General features: G+C 33.6%; 1 protein-coding gene across 5 annotated transcripts in view; it reads left to right on the top strand.

Moving 5' to 3' along the window:
- The first annotated feature begins 11,495 nt into the window (after positions 1–11,495).
- LOC123529498 (uncharacterized) overlaps positions 11,496–24,807 on the top strand; it is a 50,622-nt gene continuing 37,310 nt past the window's right edge. For 2 of the 5 annotated variants that reach the window (XM_045309851.2, XM_045309850.2), the window contains exons 1-2: positions 11,500–11,736; positions 24,626–24,703. In XM_045309851.2, the coding sequence (XP_045165786.2) occupies positions 24,655–24,703 (49 nt within the window). In that variant the 5' untranslated portion in view covers positions 11,500–11,736; positions 24,626–24,654. Of the gene's footprint in view, positions 11,741–24,625; positions 24,704–24,807 lie in introns of all 5 variants that reach the window. The other 3 variants (XM_045309849.2, XM_045309848.2, XR_008366684.1) reach the window with 2 other exon arrangements.

Here is a 24,807-nt window from a genome sequence, read left to right as displayed (position 1 = left end):
GATTTCCGTGGGAAGCTTGCGATGACTGCACGGCAACTGCACTGAAATTGCACGATTTCTGTATAATCTCCGCAAAGCGTCCGTACGACTTTCTCCCGGCCTTTCCCAAACAGCCTGTACAAAAATGGCACGATGCTCGTATATAATGTGAACACATACACCGTAGCCAGTAGCCACCTATGATGCCCCAAAAACCGCAAGGAAATTCGTAGACTAATTTATTGCATGGCGCTCGGGTTAAATGTGAATTAGGCGTTATGAAAACATAAAATTAGCTTTTATCCCTGCGATGTTCTCAAATATGTGACTGGTGTACGATGGAAGACAAATTGTTTGTATTGCCGAACTGGGCATTTCCATTTGCCGAACTGAGCATTTCAGGTGAGAAATGCGTAATCAAATTAGGCTAGTATATACATGTTTATTTTAGTATGCATAGGGGTAATGTACAATAGTGTTTTTAGCGGACAGAAACATAATTAAACTAATGTTAAAATTATAACGATGTAACAAAATCGTTACCTTTCCTGCAAAGTTTGTTGTTTCTTAGTTTTCCTTTCCATATTGCTGTAATGTTTATGCAAGGAATATTCAAGACCACTTCTAGTTCCAACCAAATTATTTGTTCAACTGTTCATCATTTTAAAATGCTGTTGCTGTAGGTAGAAACTGGTTTTGGAATTAAGGCCAGAGAAAAAATATGTTTTGCATGTGGTAATATCAACACAATTAACAGGATTGCTTCTCTATTTATCATTTTCAACCATAGTGCCTGTGTCGGAATTAATAATGTTTTACCTGCGGGTCTTAAACTTTCATTTGGCATTATTTAGTTTCCTAAATGATAATCTTATTTGATCTTTATAACACCAGTGTAAATGTTGCTAAATTAGAATATACGCAAGATTAAAAAGGAATCAGTAGGGTAGATGATTCCTTAAAGGTATCCTTAACCCTTAGCCTGCTGGCGGTAAGTCGTTCTGCCTTTGCGACCAGTCCAGACCAAGATCAGCCTGCACATTTAACAGTCAATGGTACTGTCCAAATTGAAAAATGGCCAAGTTCATTATAGTAATTTAGCAGGTTAAGGGTATCTGATTTGGTTTCCTGTAACTGAAAACATATTTTTTATCTTCGACCTTATTGTCGTAAATACATTTAACACTCATTTTCAGATAATTTACGTAACTGGAGAATAATTTTTGCAATACTTGTTAACTAACAGGTGAATATTTTCTATCATTATCAAAAGCATTTGATTCCATTTATCGCAAAAATAATTATCATTACAGAGCATTGACATAAACTTGCTTTTCATCAAATGAGACTGGTAGTTTATGCCCGAAACCTGATTTAAATTCGCTGTAAGCTTACCATGCGTAAGTTAAGGTTGGTAGACGTTGAGGAACAAAATCTGTTGTCTGGCGACGTCGCGAACGAGGCAGTAAATGAAAAAAAAATACTTTTTCGGTCAGGGATAAATGCAAAGCGACTGTTCTATTTCGGAAGAACAGATTTTAAGTGATGGATACCAAATAGAGGCTTAGAACGTTCTTTTTCTGTTTGTAACAAATATAATATACTTACCATTAGGGAAGAAAAAAATACAAACTTATTTAACCAAATTATTTACTTGCATTTTTGTAACACTTCAGGCGCGACTGAATTCCCTAGTTCATTGGAGTGGAGTGGTCAATTTACCAAAACTCGACCGATCTTTTGTAGTTACAACCAAATACGTTATAGACACATTTTTCAAGGCTGGATACTGTTGGACATGATTCCAGCAATGAGCATGTTGCCTCACCTAGGTCAACCAGTCACAAAGCAAATTGCCGTTTAGGTCGACCTTGCAGTTATAACACCCATTTAATACCCTAAAAGTCTTGCCATAAAAGCCTGAACTCAACGTATACTCACATAATGCTTTAGCTAAAATGCCCCAAAAGGTATAATGTTGTTATTTCGTCTGATGAGGAGTCCAAAATTAAATAGGTAAGGCGAAATAGGATACTCCTGTCTACAAGGCAAACGTCAAAGAACTTGTCAGGATACGAGTTATATGACCCAGAGAAGTGTCTACGCCTTTAGTATCTTGAACAATGAAATGGGTCCAATCGCTAAGGTGACTATGTCTTAGACTAGCTGACAAACGATGTAGAATGTCCTTTGTTAAAACGTATAGCTGGTGAGACCATATATCTCATATATAAAATTTTCCTCTGGCTACCTTGCCTCAATGATTCGTGTACCAATGATGAGCTAGATAATGTCAGGGATCACTCAATATTTCAACTATCAACTTTCAACTAATGAAATCAGCTTAAACTCCTTTAGGCTGAAGATAGTTTACTTGACTGGTCTTTTTGTCGAAGTTCCTGTTAGACGATGTCTTTGAACAATAACGTATCAGTCATATCGCATAGATGCTCAGTCTATGTCTTCTTAATGAAAACTGTAACTCAATATGTTTGCCCTGACTCCTCGATGCTCAACGCCTATATGCTATGATATATAGCATTCAGCTACCATATATAGCTACCACACTGATGTCTTGGCTGTACTAAGCCAATAACGCTTAATCTCGTCTATAAGCTGGAACTCTGCTACTATCTCAGTAGATTACCAAACACTATGTGTCTGTCTCAGCTTTCCGATGCTCAGCCTATATTTGCTATCGTCTATAGCATTCAACTACCGTTAAGGTAAAACTCCTATGCGCTGGCCCTATAGCTCAAAATCTTGTTGAAATTCTGCAACTCTTCTTTAGTCTATGAACTTCAAACGTCTTCTGTTTCATAATTTATCCGCCCTGACCGTGTATAGTTGCAATAACTTCCTCATCAAGGTACTGGGATAAATTATTAGTTGAATCCTCGATGTATCTACATCAATCGTTGGATACAGAATGAATTCTCTGTCAGTCAGTCAGTGTTTAAGTTTATTTAAGGGTCCATCCGCCCTTTCAGGCACATTATAGCATTAGGCTATGTAAGAGTATAGACCCCCAGCATGTCACCAGGCATGCCGTTAAAGATGATTTTTGAAGTCAAAGTGGTGAAAATTTACCTCTACGCAATTTTCGTACAGTATATGCCAAAGATAAGTAATTTTGAAGCCAAAAGTGAATCACTGTCACGGCCAATGAGACCTAAACGACAGAGACCCGTAAAGAGGCGTGGTTGCAAGAAGGCGCCCTTAAAAGGGCGGTAAGTGCTGCAAGCCGCTGTTGTTGTCGCTGGAATCCGCCGCCGCTCCTCCGCTGTGGGTGTTGTGCCCCTCCCCGCTCGCCCCCATGTTGAGCGTGGAGTTTGAGCAGCTCGGGACTTCTCTGCCTGCCGTCTGTATTCTGCAAACCGTCTGAACAGCAAGCCTTCAGCCAAGTACATAGCTCCTTTCACAAACAGTCCCTCTTAGGGCCATTCCCGCCAGCTTCAGTCAGGACATTGACAGAAAAATGCCAATGACCTAGTTCTGTCAATGCCCTGTGCCTTCTCGAGACGTGCACTCACTGATGGGTTGGAGAAGGAATTAATTCTCTGTCACCCATCTACCTATTTATACCTTAGCAGAAGTAAGCTTTGATTTGTGCTATTTATAGAACTTGTTTCTGATTGGTCCAAATTAGTACATAGTATTTTACAACGGGTACTTGCTCTAACAAATAGTTGGTTCCCTTTAACTATTGTATATAATAAAATGCGTGATGCTGGGATCCAGGTAACACCATAATTATCCCAAATCGTCCATAAATGACCCAAATCCTATAATTAACAGCAATTCAACAATGATTATACCAATGACAGCATGAAAAGGGAGTCAAGCACTATCTGTGCTTACGTGTTACGTTATCAATACATCAAATATACAAATTAGTCTCATAAAAAAGTTTCACCTCCATTGTGAAAATATGATTTATGATACGGAATTAGAAACTCAGTAACTCAGTTTCAAGCAAAATAACTAAGAGTCTGGTATTTTCTCCAGTGCATCTGCCGCCAATGACATCTTTTTGATCTTGATGTACATGTATATTACTTTGTTTAATGTAATTTTTAAACGATTGGTTATCAAGGATGAAGCTAACCTGTAAATGACAAGTAAAATTTTTTTATGAAATGTCTATCTTTATTTGGTTTTGGAAGGCAGAATATCACCCCATGCTTGTGTGTACCTGTCTAATTATTATTTTCATACTCATAGTTAAAGTGACATTATGTGCATCTTACTGCACACAGTGTGTTTTGGTGAATGTTTTATAAAAGCAATTTTCGGTTGCTGTGCATTTAAATGTCTTAAATCAATGATAATGCCACATAAGTATTTGAAGATGATGCTTTAGAAATAAAGAAATCAGACTAATAAAATAATAGTTCTTTTTTCAATCTTCTACGCAGTGATCTCCCTTACCTATAGGTAGAGATTCTGAAGTTGAAGGGAAGCAACTCTTGCATGCAGTTTGACTTTTCTTAAAAAGACTGCCCCAGTCAAAATAAGAAAATTCATATATGGAATATTATTATTTCGTACTGGTAACAAGAAGAGTTTGGTAAATTGGGTTAAAAGCCATGATATCCCCCACTCTTTTTACACACACATCAATGTCAGCTGCATTTTTACTTACAAAAAATGCGCATAATTCCACTTTAAGTCATCTTTTAACAAAGATAAAAGTTCTACATTGTGTCCATGTAAGACCCGAGCTTTTTTTCTCCATATTTTGATGCAGTGCTTCTTCACTGATTTTGTCGATCAATTTAAAAGAATCAGAAATATTTAATTGCCTTGGGTTATATCCTAGAAATATCTTGATAGTTCTACAATTGCTCGCACTTCTTTTTGATACATTATATTTAATTTTGTATTAGTTTTCGTACTTCATTAAAACATTCCATTTTGATTTTTTACAAATTTTACATTTTTATGATGTGGTATTACGCGGATACGTGAAAATGTAAAGCTAAAACTTCGTGTTTTCACTACTTCGCGTTTTTTATAACTAACATAATTACGTATTACATGTAATAGGATTCCATAACTCCATTTCGGTAATTTCCGCTTAAAGACGCGCCACAAAATAACTGTATTCTTTTGTATTTCCATGATGGTGATTATACATGATTTGCATGAAAAAATTGAGAAAGACAAGTATCTAGATTCTAGCTGCAAAATGCCAGTGACATATATTAGGCCAAGACAATGTGATTAATGTCTAGAATGTGACATTATGAATAGTATGATGAATAAAGTTGCGTTTAGTCCATACTGTGTTTCTACAGTGTAAGACAGTTATTTAAGAAATAATATATCTCATCCAGCGATTTGTCGTTGAATAAAATCATTGTTTGGAGGTCAGATGCGAAGGAATTATATCACGAGTGCTCAGCCCGAGTGATATAATAATACGCATCTGAACGACTGTTTTTGTTAGTTTCTTTTTCAACGCACCGCTATGCCGTTTGACGCTATGACGTAATAATTGTGACGTCAGAACAGTGAATTGTTGTAAAATAACATACAACTTTCAGCCTTCTTTGTTTAATAGGAAAATGAATCAAGTCGTGTTAGAATAATCTATTTTCTTTAAACTGTACTGAAAAGAGATTGACTGAATAAGTTTGCAAGTGAAGTCGTGAAAATACCTTAATCCATTAAGGGCCTAAATTTTCGACCTGTCATATTGTAATATAGCTGTATTATACCAGATTTATTAAATTGATTTTCACGAATTTCGTGTGAGAGAAAAAAGTAAGTCACTAGGTTGTGGGGGGTCTTTAACAAGACTATTATCGTACCGATTTCGTCTCTTTCGAACAACTGCACATAATAATAATGATAACAGTAATAACAATCATAACTATGATAATAATAATAATAATAATATAGGCATAGAAAAGAGAGATCAATATAATTGCACCGTTACTAATCCTACCAGGTGTTCTGTATTACAAAAGTGGTTCTATTGTGACATGTTGATACAAGCACAACTGTATTATCTGCACTATTATTTACCTACTGGTACTTCATTTTATTATTGGCTTGTTAAAAGTTAATTTTTACCATATGTAAGTTGACAGAATCATAGGAACCATGTCTTGAGGGGTAAATCAAACACAAATGAATAAATCCTTAATGATTTGTTGTGCAAAAATGTATGATACTGTGTCTAAAACAGTTTTCATTTTCCACTCAAGTGTGTAATTGCAAGGGAAGTAAACTTATAGATCTCTACTTATAAGTACTAGCCCAAGGCAAGAGTTGTCATTCTTTCTGGATCACAACTTTAAATTAAAAATTAAAACTTCTGTTATTGATATTAACAAAACTATCATAAACTTCACATTTGTGAAATCATTTTTGGTTATTTCAAGGACTTGGAAATCAATTTCTAGACTTTATTTAATGTAATACTATCATTGAAAATTTTAGGGTCTATCTCTAAATAATAATAAGTAACGTGTGCAGATACTTGCTGCATAAAAAAAAAACAATTAAAAATACGTTTTTCTCATTGTATCGTCAATGCTAAGGAATATTATACTGCAGATGTGCGTCAGAACAATGAATTATCTCTGTACATTATAAAGTTTATGAGATAGTATTGCATGCTAATTTATCATAATTTATTATGATAATGTAACCATTCGCTGGACTTTGTGGTCATCTGACCTTTCGTCAGGCCAATCTGTCAATATTATGTCAATCACATGGTCAAGGATGTCCATTTATGCATGAATTTATACACCTTTCATTTACATATTGAAACAATAGTATTGATAGTTTTCGCATAGAGCGGCAGTTTTCCTTCACGGTCAAAGACCTCGTGAAACCCATGACCGTAAATATATAATATATGATAAAATATTCACATCTATCTTATGATTAATACACAGTACATATAAAATTAAAAGGGAGTTCATTATTTCAGTTTTGGCTCTGTCGTTTTTTAGAAGCTTTTATTCAAATATAGCTCTGCTTTTGTGAATATTTTTTTTACTGCCATGCGTAACACGTTATATCCAATATACAATGTATATATAATGAACAAGTACTAGGGAAATTCATTGAAACAAAAACCGACAGGTGATATAACACCAAATTACATGTCTCGTCCCAATTACTTGATACTGAACATATAAGTTATTGTATTTTATTGCGATATGAGGTAAAGTTGGCGCCCGGAAAATGTTTTAATACTTTAACAAGTCAATGAGTAAGAAAATACGTACTGATGCTCGTTGCCTAACAGATATTACGAATTGGAAATACTTCTATTTGTGGTATTTAAAATTGTCGAGTGGTCCTATTATACAAATGTCTACTCTCTAAAGAAAGGAATGTATTATTACAAACTGACCACACTTTTCTACCTGTTCAAGACTTGCAACCGGAAGACAAAATTTAAAGTCATAAAAATGCTTGAAATTTGTTAGGTTACTTAGTTATTTCAGTCCGTTCCTGTGGTTGTTACCTCATCTTATTCCGGTTTTCTAACAGAAATGAAGAACAATGACTAGTGAATCAAACTTATTGACATAAGACTTTTTGCAAGATATTCTTACAAATAACCAAAACTATTGTGCAGAAGGTAGTAAACCGTTGCAACGCTTTTGAAATAATGCAGTAAATTTACATTCTTCTCGCATTTTTACCAATATCTAACTTTTATTTCACCCACTTTATCAGTGTCATGTACATTATACGCCAAACTTGGTGAAAATGAACATGTGGAAAAATTTCACCCAAACTATGGGCGAGTAGCTTTAAAACATCAGTTCTTTCTGAAAAAAAAGTCAAGGAATATATCATCAAGGGATCCCGGTCACTAAACCTTGGTTTACAAAGATGATAATAACCTCGCCAATAAATGAAACGTTTCCCAAACGATATATTTTTATGATAGCTGCATTATATCTTCAAACTAAAATTACTTGAATAAGCAAATATTGAGTCACAATTCAAGTAAATTACACGTATCATAATCGATCAGTTGTGATAATGAGAAATATAGTTAAACCTGCTTTAGGCAGCCAACAAAAGACGAAACCATCTGGCTATTTAAGGCAAGTTGAAATTAGAACACAAAGTCAATTTGGGAAGATAAATTGACTAGCAGCTTATGGCAAGTGGCTTCGTAAGGCAAGTAGCTGCTTAATAACTGTACGGCTAAGGCAGGTTCATTTGTTTTAAGAAAGCTGATTTATTTTTCACTTTTTAAATGACAATGGCGGGTCTAAAGTGGCTATTTGTTCGACTAAACATATATTTGCACGTGGCTCAGGACTGCTTATAGTCATCGCCGATAACATCTAAACACAATAATGAATACTTATATTAGATTCACCAACTGTTCAAATAAATCAGTCATATAAAATATAGACGTTTTACAAACACAATGACAGATGGTAAGATAACGTCAAAAAAGACGCCACACATCTTAGGTGATCCAATAAGTATAAAAATAACAAAATTTAATCCCAACAACTTGAGATAGTGTAATTTAATAACAATTATTTTGCCCACTTCCGGTTATTGTGTCCACTACCTGTTAGTCGCCATGGTTTCAAGATTCTTTCTTACGCAATGTTGTTACTATTTATAGTACGGTAATTGATAATGTACTTGGTCAGGTGAACCAAAATTAAAGTAAGAACTAATTTGTCTTGATTATCATATAAGTAATGTAATGTAAATAAATTCTTCATACTAACGATCAGAGAGGTTAAAATTTTTCGTCCACCATTTGCAGTGAATCTCTCTTTAAAACTCTTCTGAGATAGTTTGTCTGAAATTTATGCAAAAACAGTTCACGAAAACGACGTACACATTAATGTAAAATTCTATTTTTGGTCTCAACCGCATACTCCTACACGATATTTATCATCAAAAGACATTACGTACTGAAATACGTAGCTACAAAACCAAATATATTGACACTATTAAACTATAATTTGTTTTAAAAGGTAAACCGACAGACAACGTATCGTTAACAAGTGGCTTTATCACTTGTTTCTAATGACATTTTGTAATCACCATTTGTTTATTTATTGTAATGTGTCTTTCAGTTGTCAAACCATGTGCCTACGTTATTTACGATTCATCCTTTTATAGTATTCGACTTGTCACAATTAACACAGGCAATAAACGAAAAAGAAATGTTGTAAAATCAAAAGTATATATAGCATACCATCGAAAATACAATAATTTATTTTTAAAAAAGACTCAAGCAAAAACCTTTGTCAAATTAAACTGTAACTATGGCGATGACAAAAGAACTGTGCCATGACAAAAGTAATCTGATTATAAGCCCTTTTAAAAGAAGACACTTCCGGTCAATAGTCAAAACGACAGGACATCAGAAATCTACTTTCATTTTTCCCCTTCAAGTTCTAGCTTTAATCCAGCAAAATTAAATGTTGAATTACATATACCAGCCAACAGCACAAACTTTAGACCAGCAATGCATAGAGTGATGTAATAAACGTTGATATTGCGAGATATTTTTGTGGGCTTATCAGTAAACGCAGAAAAATGTTATGGGACAAAAACTTTGCAGAAAGTATCAATGAACATATAACATTACCCAAAATCAGTGACTTAAAATGCGAGAGGTACATATAATACATATAATACATATAATAGTGTTTGGGCACAAAGGGTCATCGTGAGAACCTGGCGTATTTCACAGAAAACATGAAACATTCGGGCTGAATTTGTCTACGCTAGTCCGTCGTCCGAATATCGGCACGAATTGCAATATTCATTCGCAATCGCCGACGGATTTTATGCGGGCAGCAAACCTTCAAAAGTAAAGCTTCATCAGTGGTCTGATCAACTTGTACTATTATGGCCCCATCATTTGACAATAAGTACAAGTAGCGTAGATCGTAACTGTAGGTCTTCCTTTCGAAGGCATGATATCGTGATTTGTGGAGTACATTCAGAAACAATTTCAATATGACAGGGCAGACGTTTAAAGTAGAGCTTAATATGAAATGAGAAAACATTTTACCATCTCTTACAATTATTTATACACAAACTCTGTGAACTCAGACCAGCTTCTGGGTACGACACTTGATGATTGGTTTCGATGGCTTACATTGAAACCGGTTACAATTATGATATGGTAATACTGCAATTTTACACTAGCGAAAACACGACTTTCAAGTACTACACAGTGTTTCCTGGGTTAGTCAATATTTTGCTACTGACCAGAACTGCAGTGTACATAGAATCAAGTACTTTTTCTAATTACCATTAAATCGTCAAATTAGGTCTATATTAGTACCTTTATTAAATCTTGGTGCTCTGATTTGAGCACGGCGGAAAAAAGCTATGACGCCTTCATGAGAGATTTCTACTAAATATTGCAAAATGTGGTGCCAAGCCTAGAACAAGTGTTCTATTCAGTTTCATACCGATGGCGTATTAATTTATCATATCGTCTAATATCAGGTTCGAGACTTGTCTCATCTGTGTGGCCATACTGTTTTCATATGAATCCATAATGTATTCAGAATAGCCGATGGAATTAGAAATGCCGGCGATGGATGTTCAATGTCATGGTGCTATATAACTGTGTTTTATGCACCAATACCTTAGATACGCAGATCTAATAGCACGTCAAGTCATCGTTGGAGTCAAAAGGAGGGCTTTTACCACGCGGTAATGTATAAACAGGTACGGATCTATTTGGACGGAAATACATATATCCCGGATACAAATTGCTAAAAAAACCACTTCATGGGATTATTTTAAAAAATCAAATGTTTGTTTTATATATCATATAAATTTCATCACTGTAAACATTTCTATAGCATGTTACTGCAAACTTTTTACTTACATGCCCATAAGCTGTAAGGAGGGGGTCAGTATACGCTTACGCTTCTGTATATACCATTATTTAAATATAGTATGATTATAACAGCCAAACTTACATTGTAAACGATATATTTCTTACTATATTAATAGTTTAATATATCTAGGTTTTAAAATCATTTATGTATCGTGTAAATAGTGTAAACTATCTGAGCTGTAAAATAAATTTACTAACGTAATTTGCTCATATACATTTTATGATTAATAAGTACCGAGTATGAAACAAAAATGTTAATTATTTCTCCCTTTTGTTGGTTTCATTTTTTGGCAAAGAAATTAATAAGTATAAGGAAAGTGTAAAGAGCATTAGCAGTGTTACACCGCATCAAACGCTAAAATACGACAGTGATTATAACTTGTAATTCATCAAACTACAACCTGTAGCTGTGACAGTTGAAAAGAGCATCCCCCAGGCAAGGTAGGAAGTAAAGGAAATAATACGGCCGCCATATATATTTCGAAGTTGTGAACGAGACTATTAAATTTCTTCGGTAATTTCCGTATATTAACAGAAATGGGAAGCTCGCCCTACGAAAACTGACGGAGTATGGCGATTTATACAAGTTACCGTGCCCATAACGCAATAATTCGTCGTTGGTTGTCATATGACGTATGAAAAAGACATATTCATCACTCAGGCTAACGGGTTTACTTGTGTTTTAATATTACAGCAACAGGTTATTGTGTATTGTGTGAAGAAAAATAAGCATACGTTAGCTTTTATATTTGATTTCGTGATTTCTGCTTTCGGATACATTGAGAGAATTTCTAAGATTCATAATATTGGATTAACTGGCTTTATAACAATATTTAATGTTTTTATTCGTTGATTGGAATTATCAAATGTGCTAATACTATGTAGGTAGGTTTTTTTAAATATCTTATTCGTTATTATATTGCTTATATCGAGAAGTATATATCTATGTTTAGGTGTCACTAAAATATATACTGCCGCGTTCCCTGTCAAATAAAATAGGTCCAATACTTATGAATATTATAACAAATAATATAAACAATGCAAGACATGCAGCATATCCTTGCCGAACACCTAATTTTGTGTTTTACTATTTATCAAGGATATTATATTTTTACTGCTTATGTATTTATAAAAATATCATTCATGTTAGCAGAAAATTTAAGTCAATTATATTGTACTTGAATGCAAATGGACCTGTAATTATTATTCATTTGCCACCGTAATTAATATTTCAGTGGTTTATTTCCGGATCGCTTAAAACATTTTGCAAAAATATATTTATTTATTTATTTATTTATTTATTTATTTATTACCTTTGGTATTTGTATTTGTTAAATGTCAATTAAATCAAATCATTGCAACGATTGTCTTCTATGCAGTTTATGCACAGCTGTGGTTATAGTCTTGTTATTGTGTACAGTAACTCAGTGTCCCAGGATATAAGTTTGAGTTACGACCAGTATCTTATTGATTGTCTCTTGGAACACTCGCACACATGACTAACGACCAGACAACAGAGCCTGAAGACCTAACGCTGAATGCAACCATTTCATTGACCGGTTTCAAACTTGACCTCGACAACCAATCGGATGCTACATTCGTTTGAACGGTCTTCAGACTTGAGTTTATTACCTTGGACCTAGGTCTTTCTGCATGTAGGAGTAATATATACACTAAACAACATCGAAAAGATAATTCTATTATTTGTTAATTCAAGTAGTTTGACTGGTTTAGCATGGATTAACCCCTTTAATTATTTTATGCGCGTGTTCACGATGCTGAAACATATGGCAGTTATATTCGAAAAAAACGGCTGTAACTTTAAATTTCTACGATGCTGAAACATATGTCAGTTATATTCGAAAAAACGGCTGCAACTTTTAATTTCTACGATGCTGAAACATATGTCAGTTATATTCGAAAGAAACGGCTGTAATTTTAAATTTCTACGATGCTGAAACATATGTCAGTTATATTCGAAAAACGGCTGCAACTTTTAATTTCTACGATGCTGAAACATATGTCAGTTATATTCGAAAAAACGGTTGCAACTTTTCATTTCTACGATGCTGAAACATATGTCAGTTATATTCGAAAAAATAAAAGGCTGCAACTTTTCATTTCTACGATGCTGAAACATATGTCAGTTATATTCGAACCAAAAAACGGCTGCAACTTTTAATTTCTACGATGCTGAAACATATGTCAGTTATATTCGGGAAAAAAAACGGCTGCAACTTTCAATTTCTACGATGCTGAAACATATGGCAGTTATATTCGAAAAAACGGCTGCAACTTTTAATTTCTACGATGCTGAAACATATGTCAGTTATATTCGAAAAAACGGTTGCAACTTTTCATTTCTACGATGCTGAAACATATGTCAGTTATATTCGAAAAAAAAACGGCTGCAACTTTTAATTTCTGCGATGCTGAAACATATGTCAGTTATATTCGAAAAAACGGCTGCAACTTTTAATTTCTACGATGCTAAAACATATGTCAGTTATATTCGAAAAAAACGGCTGCAACTTTTCATTTCTGCGATGCTGAAACATATGTCAGTTATATTCAAAAAACGGCTGCATCTTTTCATTTCTACGATGCTGAAATATATGTCAGTTATATTCGAAAAACGGCTGTAACTTTTCATTTCTTAACAAAACATTTAATTAAGTGTGACCGCTCATTTTTTTAGATAGATTATTTCCTATCCGACGTTGACAGATAAAAAAATTCTAGGTGGAACATCTAATCGATTTTTTCTAGTGTTTATGCATATATAAACCCATGCATTTAACGTGCACATTTAAGATAAAGCCGCGAAAGGTCTTTATACAATGTACGCGTTATTCGGGAGCGTTTACACATGCATGAACACATGAAAAATTAATGCAGTCTAAAAATATCAATACTTATAAAATCTTTTTCTCATTCAATTTAACGTCTAGTCGATATATATTATTTTCGACATTTCACAACGACTGGAAAATATGATTCACATGGTTGTTAATCGATAATTGATAAAAAAAAAGCTATCAAACGTCCAATTAAATGTATACAGCGCTCGGTTAAATGATAAATAAATGATGCGGTGAAATACACGACATTTTGTAATTCAGTAGTAATGAATCAAATGATATTTCAAACAAGCCTGTTGTACTTTTAAAGTACTTCGCCCTAAATGATAAGAAATAATGAATTTTATGAAAAAAGATCAAGAGTAGGTTCACTCGCGTGCTATAATTTACAATTTATTTATAACTGAAAAAAAAAACTTCTGACGTAAATGGAAACACTTTGTTTAACTGATTCTTTAAACGAATACGAAATTATCAATATGAACACAGCTGTCGCCCACAACCAAAAGATTACCATAAGTCATTTGAAAGCAGCTGGACCTATGGTCAAAATATTTTTAAGGTCCGTAACTGTACCCACAAGAATGCCTATTTACGCAAAAAAAAACTTGTGACGTCAACCATATTCAATGACATGTTTAGATCAAAACAATACTTCTTTTTCAAAAACAAAAACAAAGCAGAAGTTAAAAATTCTGATAGCAAACAATTTTTTTTTTCATTTTCACCAGTTATAATATTGTATTTGCCATAAACGGCTTTAGAAAACGTTGTCCTTTCAGATATTATGCATATGTGAGTTCTGAAACTATGCGAATTGTGTATTCTGTCACATACACTCAATAAAATAAGTTAGAAAAACATTTTACCATGACTTTGGTACTATAAACAAGGATGGCATTGAGAGTATTTCGGCTACTAAAACTTGAAATTTAATAATTCTGTTTTCGACGTAATGAATAATAAATGAAAATAAACTTGACATGAATAATTTGTTTGTTTCGGCGACTCGGTTCATAAACATAAAATATACTCCGCCGTGCAATATTAATTTTACGGAGCCTGAAAATGCGCAGGAGTGTGTGATAAGTTTACGACATGGGGTCAAAAACTTTCAGCATTGCTGAAATATTCCTATTCAATTTCCTTTTCAACTTAACATGCGTGAGGAGCTAAACATTTCAGTTTTCGAAATTTAATAAATTGTTTATAATTACCCATGCGCGCCCCTGTAGTTTTTAATTTTGACATTGATTGACAGATGCACATTAAGGGCGATGTAAACTTATGTAAAAATAAATCACGGTGTATATGTCAAAATATCAACTTAGACACCAAAAGAATTGCTAACTAGACTTCCGTTAATTAATGCTCGTTTCATTTTTGTTTTATTCGAAGGTCGCAGTATAGACTGCTTCTTTTCGACAAACTATGAAAAATGGAACTGACGTCACACCATAGACATAATGTAATAACATAACATATCTTTTATTCCTCTTAAGCATATTACAGCTCATTGACCTCGAACATTAAACATATCTTACACACGTGAGATTTGAATAAATATATATATATAATTAAACATGAAATATAGATTAAAAATCGGGAAACAAAACAGAAAAAAAAACAGGTATACAAGCGGAGAGAATAGATATATATGATAATACACATGTGCTATAATTCATCAGTTTAAGTCTCAGAAAAAAACATTGCCTCAGCTTGAGGCGGGGAGTTGTATTTTGAGGAACCTATATATACGGCGAGAAGCTACGCCCTTCGCTGGAACGGAACATGTATAATCTCTAATCCGAAGTGAACTTTAATTCATTTTCGTATATTGCGATGTACCTTTACAAGAGGGCTTTAGCGTCGTTTTTCAATAGTATTTCAGTCAGATGAACAAGTGTTCTTTGATTCTGTACCATTGCTAACCTGTTCTGCGCAAGTAACTGCCAACTTATCCACATGATTTAGAAGTGGAGGACGAAACGACTCCTGGCGCACAGTGTCTTTTATCAAATCGTCACGGAGAACATACGCTTCGCACGGGATTAATTTCCTAGAGATATTTGCCTCCGGCACCGGAAATGTTGCATTTGTGTACAAGCAAACAGGCGTTCTGTTCCTATTAGGGACTTACATAAACAACCATCATATTGGTAATGAAACTTTACCAAAGACTAATATATTATATATTAATAAAAATGAATAGCATTTTATACATGTATGGGGCGACTCCTGTTTGTGTTCATGTACAGCTCCTCTACCGTTCTTTATAAAGCACAGCTTAGAATTTTATGGTCTAACGGTAACAATTGCACAATCTAGTTTGTACAGCTGAAACTCCATATCTCGAAGTCGCTTATCTCAAAATTCCAGTTATCTCGAAGACATTTTAAGTCCCGTCCCGAATACACGTGCACACAATATATCCTTTAAAGTTGAATTTCGGTCATCTTGTATAGTAAAACGCCTGATGCCCTGGAATTCGAGATACCGAGTTTCAATCTTATTTATTATAAGTTATAAACTTAAATATCTGATTGCCACAAATAATAAAAATTTTGGCTTTATATATTTATTGGAGAGGAGAGGAAGCCTAGCTGTAAATGTTTGCATTTTGCATTCCATTCCTCGTCAAAGCACCTTGTACTTCTATCATGTTTAAAGAAGACGTTAGAAAAATATAGATTTACGAGAAACATTTATGGAAAGATGTTGACTGGACTCAAAATTACTAGGAAGGCTACGTGAGCAAAATGATTTAAAGATGATACATCATGGAAATATTATGCATAATTTCCTAATAAAATTATACATCCTGTGTATCTGTAATATTTTGCGACAGAACGATATGACTAAAAAAAAAATTTTCAGGTTTGGAATAAATTAGAATGGAAATTTTGAATATATGGCTATAAAATGTAATATGCTGTCACTCTTTGGCACGTAGAAATGATAAATTCTTAATGTAAATGATCCGCTAATGAAATATGAAAACTTAAGTGTTTCATATATTTATTAGGTCACACACCAGTAAATATTATTCCCTATATGTTCTGTATGAAACTGACATATTTACCAGCTACCAAACACCTAGACTCATTTCAGGGAACAAATCCTTACCTCATTTTAAAGGGTTATGATAAAACCGATATAAAATGAAGAGAAAAGTAGGGGTCATTTATCTTCTAAGACAGATTCCTCTTGTCATATTTCCTTACTGTAAAATCACATCAAAATCACACTGATGTGACCTGGAAGTACTACTTATACTAAAATTGAGTTTCACTTCAACAAATACTACCTCCTCTCCCATTTTTATGACCAAAATGTCAAAAATACATCCACAATGTAATTTAAACAGAAACCAGCTTTAATTTAGACCTCTGCGAAAAATTAGTGTTCAAAAACCTGTCCGCCATTACGCGACTAGACCAGATGGCTCCCGCGCTGATTCCTTTCCTACAGTTAGGCCTATTTAGGCAAGGTATCTACGGTTGCCAAATGTGTAAAGCGCCTGTCCCGCGATGGAAAGTGCGCTGGTTCGAACACTGTCAGAGGTGGGTCTTGTTACTGAAGAGAGACCGGTTGGTGGGCCGCCAGCTAGTTAGGTAACTAATGGTTACCGATTGCCTCCTGCCTAGTGCCTGGCACTGAAATATGGGAATCGTGAAGAAAAAAAGGTTCAGCTTATAAGCCATCATGACATTCTAATACAACACTTAACCTTACGCACTTTATTCATGTCGATTCCGCAAGTAGGATTTTTAATGATTTCTTAGAAATTGTGCAAGAACCAAATCTATATTATGCATTATTTCAAAGGGGTCACCAGTGTTTCCAAAAAGGGGAACTTTTGTAATTTTGAAGATTATAAATCGCCTTTATCAGAAACATAAAAACCTAGATTTACAGTTACTATTATGAAGGTATATCACAAATATAGCACATTTTACTGCTACTGAAGTGTTTTATCTCGCGTTGACAGATTGCAATGAAACTTTTCGCAGAAAGAAGCTATATTGTTCCTAGAATACCGATATGTTTTGTTATTTCTTACTTTATGACTCAAAGCAATATTTTTAGTCATTCGCTTTTCATTAGCAGACACACGACAAATCTAACATTGTTAAACCTGCTTTGACCTTTCCACGAAATATTATTATTGTGCAGCTTGGTCAGATGTTATTTCTCAACATTTAAAAATTGATTCGAAGCGGGTATTGTACTTGCGCAAAGGTTAGTTCAGATCTACACGAAACTTTCAACTTTTATAGCTCGTTAATGGAATAAAACATTAGTTTACTAGTGTACAAATTGTTCAGCAGTTATTCCATGAAAATTTTAGTATACGTCTAAATCATGTATTTGTGTTTTAATGTAATTTAAGTACACATATATAATGAAGACACACGTACAGTTAGAAGGGCAGACATTACTTTGAACATATCATGTTACAAAGAGACATCAATTAAAAACGCGCAACAAAATGACAACTTTATTATAGGTCTCGTTTGATCAGATATTAATTATAGTATTTTATTTCGGAAGTTGTATTAAACAATGAAAATAAAAATGAAAACGTGTTCAATATTCGTGCAATCATTCATTTACGGTTTATTGCCAACTTTTGAAGATATATTTTCGTGCTTGAATTACAACCAAAAGCTTTGTATCCAAAATTAATTATATATTATTATCATTTAGTTTATAACAATACAGCACCGTTCTCGTCATAGTCCAGAAACCGGATGCTAGAACGATCAGCATCAGATGTTAAATTTCATGATATGCAGTATTGTACCCCCCACGACCCCCACCCTCTTCCCCATACAGTTTTTAACAAAACAATAGCCCAAAATTATTTCCGTTCGTTACTATTTTTTATAAATCCCAAGGCAATTATTCTCTTCCAGTATGACCGGACAACTGAAGTCAAGTTCTGGGCACTTTGTGGGGGAGCAAGGGATGTGGGATTGACTTCTTGGCTATGAAGAAATTTGAAGAAAACGCCTGAATGGTTTTAAAGATGATGTTACCGAAATAAAGTGATAGATGTAGTTACCGAAATAAAGTGATTGTATATTATTATCAGAGGGTGAAAATGTATTGCAAAGAAAACGCTTTTTTACTTTATTGGTACGTAATGTGGGAGATCGTGAGCAAAATGTTGCATATTTATTAAAGGCAGATACTGGGATTAATATTGCACGAAATAGATTCCACCTAGTTATCATAAAGCGGCAGAAATGGCGAATATTTGACAATATTTAATGTTGCGAAAATATATTTAAAAAAAATATATGATAAAATAACTAGAAATTTAGTACTTTAAATAGAGCCAGCCGATGGTCAGATTGATAAAACATTATATCTTTAAATATCGAAGGGTATGTACATTTACTGCATAAGCAAGAGATACTTTCCACAGAACAATTAAGTTTCGTTACAGAAAAAAGTTGTTCTACTTGTACTTGGTCAAATAAGTTTTTCAATACTGAAGCATATATATATGAACACATAGGATGTTTTAAAAAAAAAGTGTTTGCGAGTTGAAAAGTAACTACAGAACTTGCCTGGACAACCTGCAATACGCTTGCATGTTGCACACATTATAAGACTATAAATTCCTCCAGAGAATTAGCAAAAACTCAAGGCTATATATGTTTTTGTTTTGCTATTCATACTTTCGATGTGCCATGATACTTACCAAATACTGTGTACAGTCCATTAATACTTGATGCAAAGTACTAAATATTTAATGCTAATTGCCAAATGTAATACATGCCAAAATCTGAACTGTAAATATCAAATGTCAAATGAGTATACAAAAGCCATATAAGAATGTCAATTTTATTTAAGATTAGAGTTTTTGCAAATTCTGAAATGATTCTGTCTTGGTCGGGCAACTAGGACAGGAAAAACAATTTTTTAAAAATTGCTCCAATGAAATTCTAACACGTATTAAGCTCTCGTGAGACACAAATGTGTAAGTCATCTCTTGTTAACGTTTTTTGGGAAAAAAATCATTTACTTGATCAAAATCTGAAAATGCATCTTTGACCATTTAATTCGGAAAATATATAAATATCGCATGTCAGTCCATAACTAGGTTGATGAATGGACTCTGAAAGCAAGTAATTTATACGTTACCTGCGATGTCAAAAACATTTTCAAAATTATGAATACGCATTATTGATCATGCAATGCATGTTTGACCAGGGTTGACCTTCGAGTTAATTACATCTTACACACATATACCTGTCAGACTTAATTATGTTATACATGTTGCCAATACGCGAAAATATGAACATGGCATTTCGTGATTCATATAAATAATGTGCTCGTTATCTCACTGGGATAAATGTACTTGTAGGACCGTTCACGTTTATCTTACAGTTACATAGGTTTAAAGTTTATTTCATTTTCATCCAGAGAATGTTACACACATAAACATAAATCAAGTATACACAAAAATGGAAACACAAGTTTGGAAAATATAAACATAAAACGAATATGTTTTTAATATCTACATAATTTTAAGCCATATCCTCCATAAGCATATAATACCTGAACAACACAAAAACTTACATTTATAGTGACATACAATTGGAAATCTACATACAAATATAAAGTAAAATATGCTGTCTTGAATTTCAATTTATTGGGGTTGTTTTAATTTTATAACTTAAACTCTTCATTTTCTTGTTAGATTATAATTTTGTTGACGTTGTAAGTTATCCCCATTCTATATATGGAACTTCAATAAAAATTGAAATAACAAGATTAAGTTTTTAGAGAAAAAAATGGAATGTAGTAAATACGTTGTTACGGAATCAAAATCCACACATTGCCACTTCCTGCTCGAAAAAAATGTGAAATATGGATTTTAATATTTCAATACTCTTTTGATTAAGAAGGACTCATTTGGAAGTATTACCGAAGACTCCCAGAATCCGAAAGTTCCTACACATATATACGCTAGCTATACGTCACATCCGGATGCTTTAGAGTAGTTTTTAATATGTCTTAATACGGGCCCTAGTTACGCAGTGCGATCCCATAGTTACTGCTTTACTATTGTTTACGTTTCACTTCAATGAAATTGTCATATTTTATTCAAATTTCGTCTGTTACATTAGTTCGCCGTGTGCACTGAATTTAACCTGGATATTTTGAAAGACACTATGTATCAACTTAATTTCTAATCTAAACATTCAATTTGCCAAATTGTTAAAGAAACGTTTATAAAAATCATTAAGGCTATTTCAGTTGTAGGTAAATTACGATTTTTTCCAAAGTGATTTCAAAGTCATCGCACAGCTTATTTTTAGTATTCGAAGATATATCCCGAATTCTGTTATTTGGCCTAATGCAACATAATTAAAAATCCGCTCCAACATCTTACATGCCAGTTTGCATATCCTTGGCGCTGAAATTGACAAATTGCGGAATTACAGAACCTATATATCTGTATTTCATTGACAAGCATTTCCTTTGTAATCATCACGTATCACATATACTTACAAACTTATAATTCTGTCGGATGCTCGTAAAATATATTAAAAATATTGTAAAGAAGAAAAAAAACTATATCAGAAAACGCATGGTAATAATAAGCATATAATTTGTATCTTCACAGTTATTTGTTTTGGTGACTGCTCTGTCTCAGTGACTTCATTTCAGACGTGCTGGATTGGCTTAAGAGAGATTGGTTACATACTTACATTAGGTGCTTATAAACTTCCATTTTCGTTGTAAAAAACTTTTTTATGCCCCGCTTTCATTAATTACGTTTTCAAGAGACGTTTTATAATTAACTCTAATGTCTCCAGAATGGTACTCGTATGCACGAGCATTTTTATATTAATCTGTGTACAATTTGCTTATTTTCGTCTGCACAGAAACATCAAATAAACTAAACTTGTGGATAGAATGCTAGAAATTTAAACAAGCCTAAAATTACGAGTGGTAAATTTGTAAGGCATAAGAGAATAAGGTTTAAATAAGAATGAAACAGGTTGTTATTCAAAACATTCAACTTTAAAGCATTTCCATTAGCATATTTAATGGGCGGGGCATGCTGCAAATGACATTATTTAGTAGAAGGTTTAGGAAAATATTTTTGCCGTAAATTTTGAATATGCTTAAATATTAAATACAGGTCAACAAAGAGGCGGAAATGGCGAATTTGATTTGTTTCTTAGAGATATGTGCGAACTGTTTGGATTCTAGAAAATAATATATCTTTTATTGCGGCTATAGAACAATAAGGTATCATGTTTTACAATTAAATTTCAAGACGCTATGGAAAGTAATCTCCACTGTAAGAAATAATACATCAGTGAGTAAAATACGTCTTGATCAAACAGGGAAATGACTAACTCCACATATCAGTTTTCTAAAATATTTGCTTTTTTGTTTATTTCAACTTAATGATTTGCTGGAGGATGACTTTCAGATACATTCAACTTATGGCGTTCGTTTCCTTTTACATGAAAAATGATGTTTGGAATAATTCTATGAAACACCAAAACAAATCAGACAACCGAAATATACAAATTGTGTTTTTGATTATACTGTGTATATTCTAATCAATTGTCATTGGTTCACATATGAATAAGATCCAGTTGAATAAGTGAAGTTCATAATGAAGAGGCCAAAAAGAATAATGTTCAGGTTACCTTTTTTACAGGTTGAGAAAGCATGTTTTGTCAAATTTTCTGTAGTATTTGCCATTTATTGTTATAATGAAACGCCAGGGACTTTACACCTGGTGCCCTCTTTGTCAGTTCAACTTTAGCAAACTTGCTTTTTCATGGAGTATGATATTCAGATAAGCAGTATTCGAAAACCTGCAATTCTCCGAAAACATTAATAGCTATATTTATAACAAGTTTCATCTGTCACTTTGTATTTTATAACAATTGTCAAACTTCCTTCATATACATACAGATGACAATGGACAGGTTTAAGCTGTTGAGAAGTGCAGGTGGCCGAATACATTTTGCGAAGAATTAAAGCATCTCGTTCCTAAATTTTAAGGGAACCCCTTTTTCACTCAAAAATCCGTAAGACATAGGTAATATGAAAATGACCAGTGGTACAAACTTACTAACATATGAGCCGCACCATGAGAAAACCAACATAGTGGCTTTGCGACCAGCATGGATCCAGACCAGCCTGCGCATCCGCGCAGTCTGGTCAGGATCCATGCTGTTCGCTTTCAAAGCCTATTGCAATTAGTGAAACCGTTAGCGAACAGCATGGATCCTGACCAGACTGCGCGGATCCATGCTGTTCGCAAAGCCACTATGTTGGTTTTCACATGGTGCGGCTCATATGTTTTTTGCAAGATATCCTAATAAAAGCCAAAAATGTTGTGCAAAGGGGAGTTAACCGTTGCAAAGTTTTTTAATCATGGAGAAAGCTAACATGTTTTCTGCATTTTAATCCGTATCTAACACTTATTTTCACTCACTTTATCATTTTTTCAGTGTCACATATAATTTTATTCAAAACTTGGTGGAAATGAACATGCTGAAAATTTTACTAAATTTGTAAGCGAGTAGCTTTAAGTTATGAGGAAAGTTTTCATTTCAATTTCTTGACGGTAAAATCTATGTTATGACATTTTCTTAGATGAAAAATTACTCGGATTATGCTGCATTAATAAATTTTGTATTTTATAGTGTAGGTGTGGCAATGTGCCAAACTATAATTTGAAAATTAAAGCATGACATTAATTTACAGGGGATAACGCATACATTAAATAATGGCAAGTATTCTCTTAAATGTTTCTGAAAGTTTTATATTAACAACTTAATTTCGTAATGAAAATGAATGTAGATTTAAATGCACTTAAGTATGGACGCGCCCACGCAAAAAAGATTAATTAGTCATTGTTGAAACATCAAAAATGATTAGCAAATAGAGTTTGGTGTTGTATGATTATGTTTTACGATGAACTGTTATATAATTTTTAAAGCTTTCCAGGTTTAAAGACATTACTTATTTTTAGAGTTATCTCGAGCGCTCAGCATTTCATATATGTGCCAGTATTTACTCAAATAGTCAAATAGCCCCATCTCATTTTATACTTTTAAAATTATTCCTAGGATGACAATGTTTACAATTTTAAAACACTGTAAATAAAGTAGCAAGATACATTTAGCTTAAAATGTACTAAATGGAATTATTAGATTGTTTTATTAGTATCATTGTCGTGTTTGTAGTACCGTGTTGTCAAGAAAAGGGTAATTCAACCTGCTTCGCGTATGTACATAAGTCCTCTTGACTTAATCTTTCAGAATGCATGTTTCAATCTGTTTTAAGTTTACAGCGTTAGCTTCAAAGTATCAGAACCAGGAATTAAATATTTCGTCCACCAGTCTGCAAGTCCGAAGGTCGATCAATTCAAGACTACACAGACGAGCAAAATTAGTATAAACTAAACTAATGCACACATTCGGACATGTTATCCTTTATATTCATGTCATTCTATTTAATGTTTTAATTATCTTGTTATTTATACTAAAATTTAAATAAACCATAGCTTTATTAGCAATATCGCATTATTCATTGACACAATACCCTGTTTTATTTATTGACTTAGAGGTAGCTTCCACCACCACGAAGTAACATGGTAAATTTCATCACCCCTATCAGGGTTTTCAAACGTCCAAACACCCATCCTACTAACAATATAACTTTGGGCAGATGTTACTTATCTGATATGACTCAAGTTATGCCACGAATGATGTGTATAATTATTGTATTATTTCAATAGGCAAGGGTCTCAAGTGTTCGAAAAGATGTACGGATCGTTAAATCCGTTTCTTACAGAATTTCAATGCTTGGTTGCGAATACGTTTGTTATTATAGGATATTTTCGTACATTTTTCAGGATGTGAAGGTCACGAGTGTGTGGTTAGAATGTCAGGATCGTTCTGTCTGATATGTTTGTCCCTAATTGTCGTAACAGGTAAGACAGTGTTAGAATTAAGTATTCTCCAGACATGTTTAACATTTTAAAACTAGGCGTATGTACACTGTAAAAACTGGTGTTTTGAAATTAAACACTTTTTA

The sequence above is a fragment of the Mercenaria mercenaria genome, chromosome 13, assembly GCF_021730395.1.
Source record: "Mercenaria mercenaria strain notata chromosome 13, MADL_Memer_1, whole genome shotgun sequence".
In the NCBI taxonomy this organism is placed as follows: domain Eukaryota; kingdom Metazoa; phylum Mollusca; class Bivalvia; order Venerida; family Veneridae; genus Mercenaria; species Mercenaria mercenaria.
This window is presented reverse-complemented; position numbering and strand designations above follow the sequence as displayed.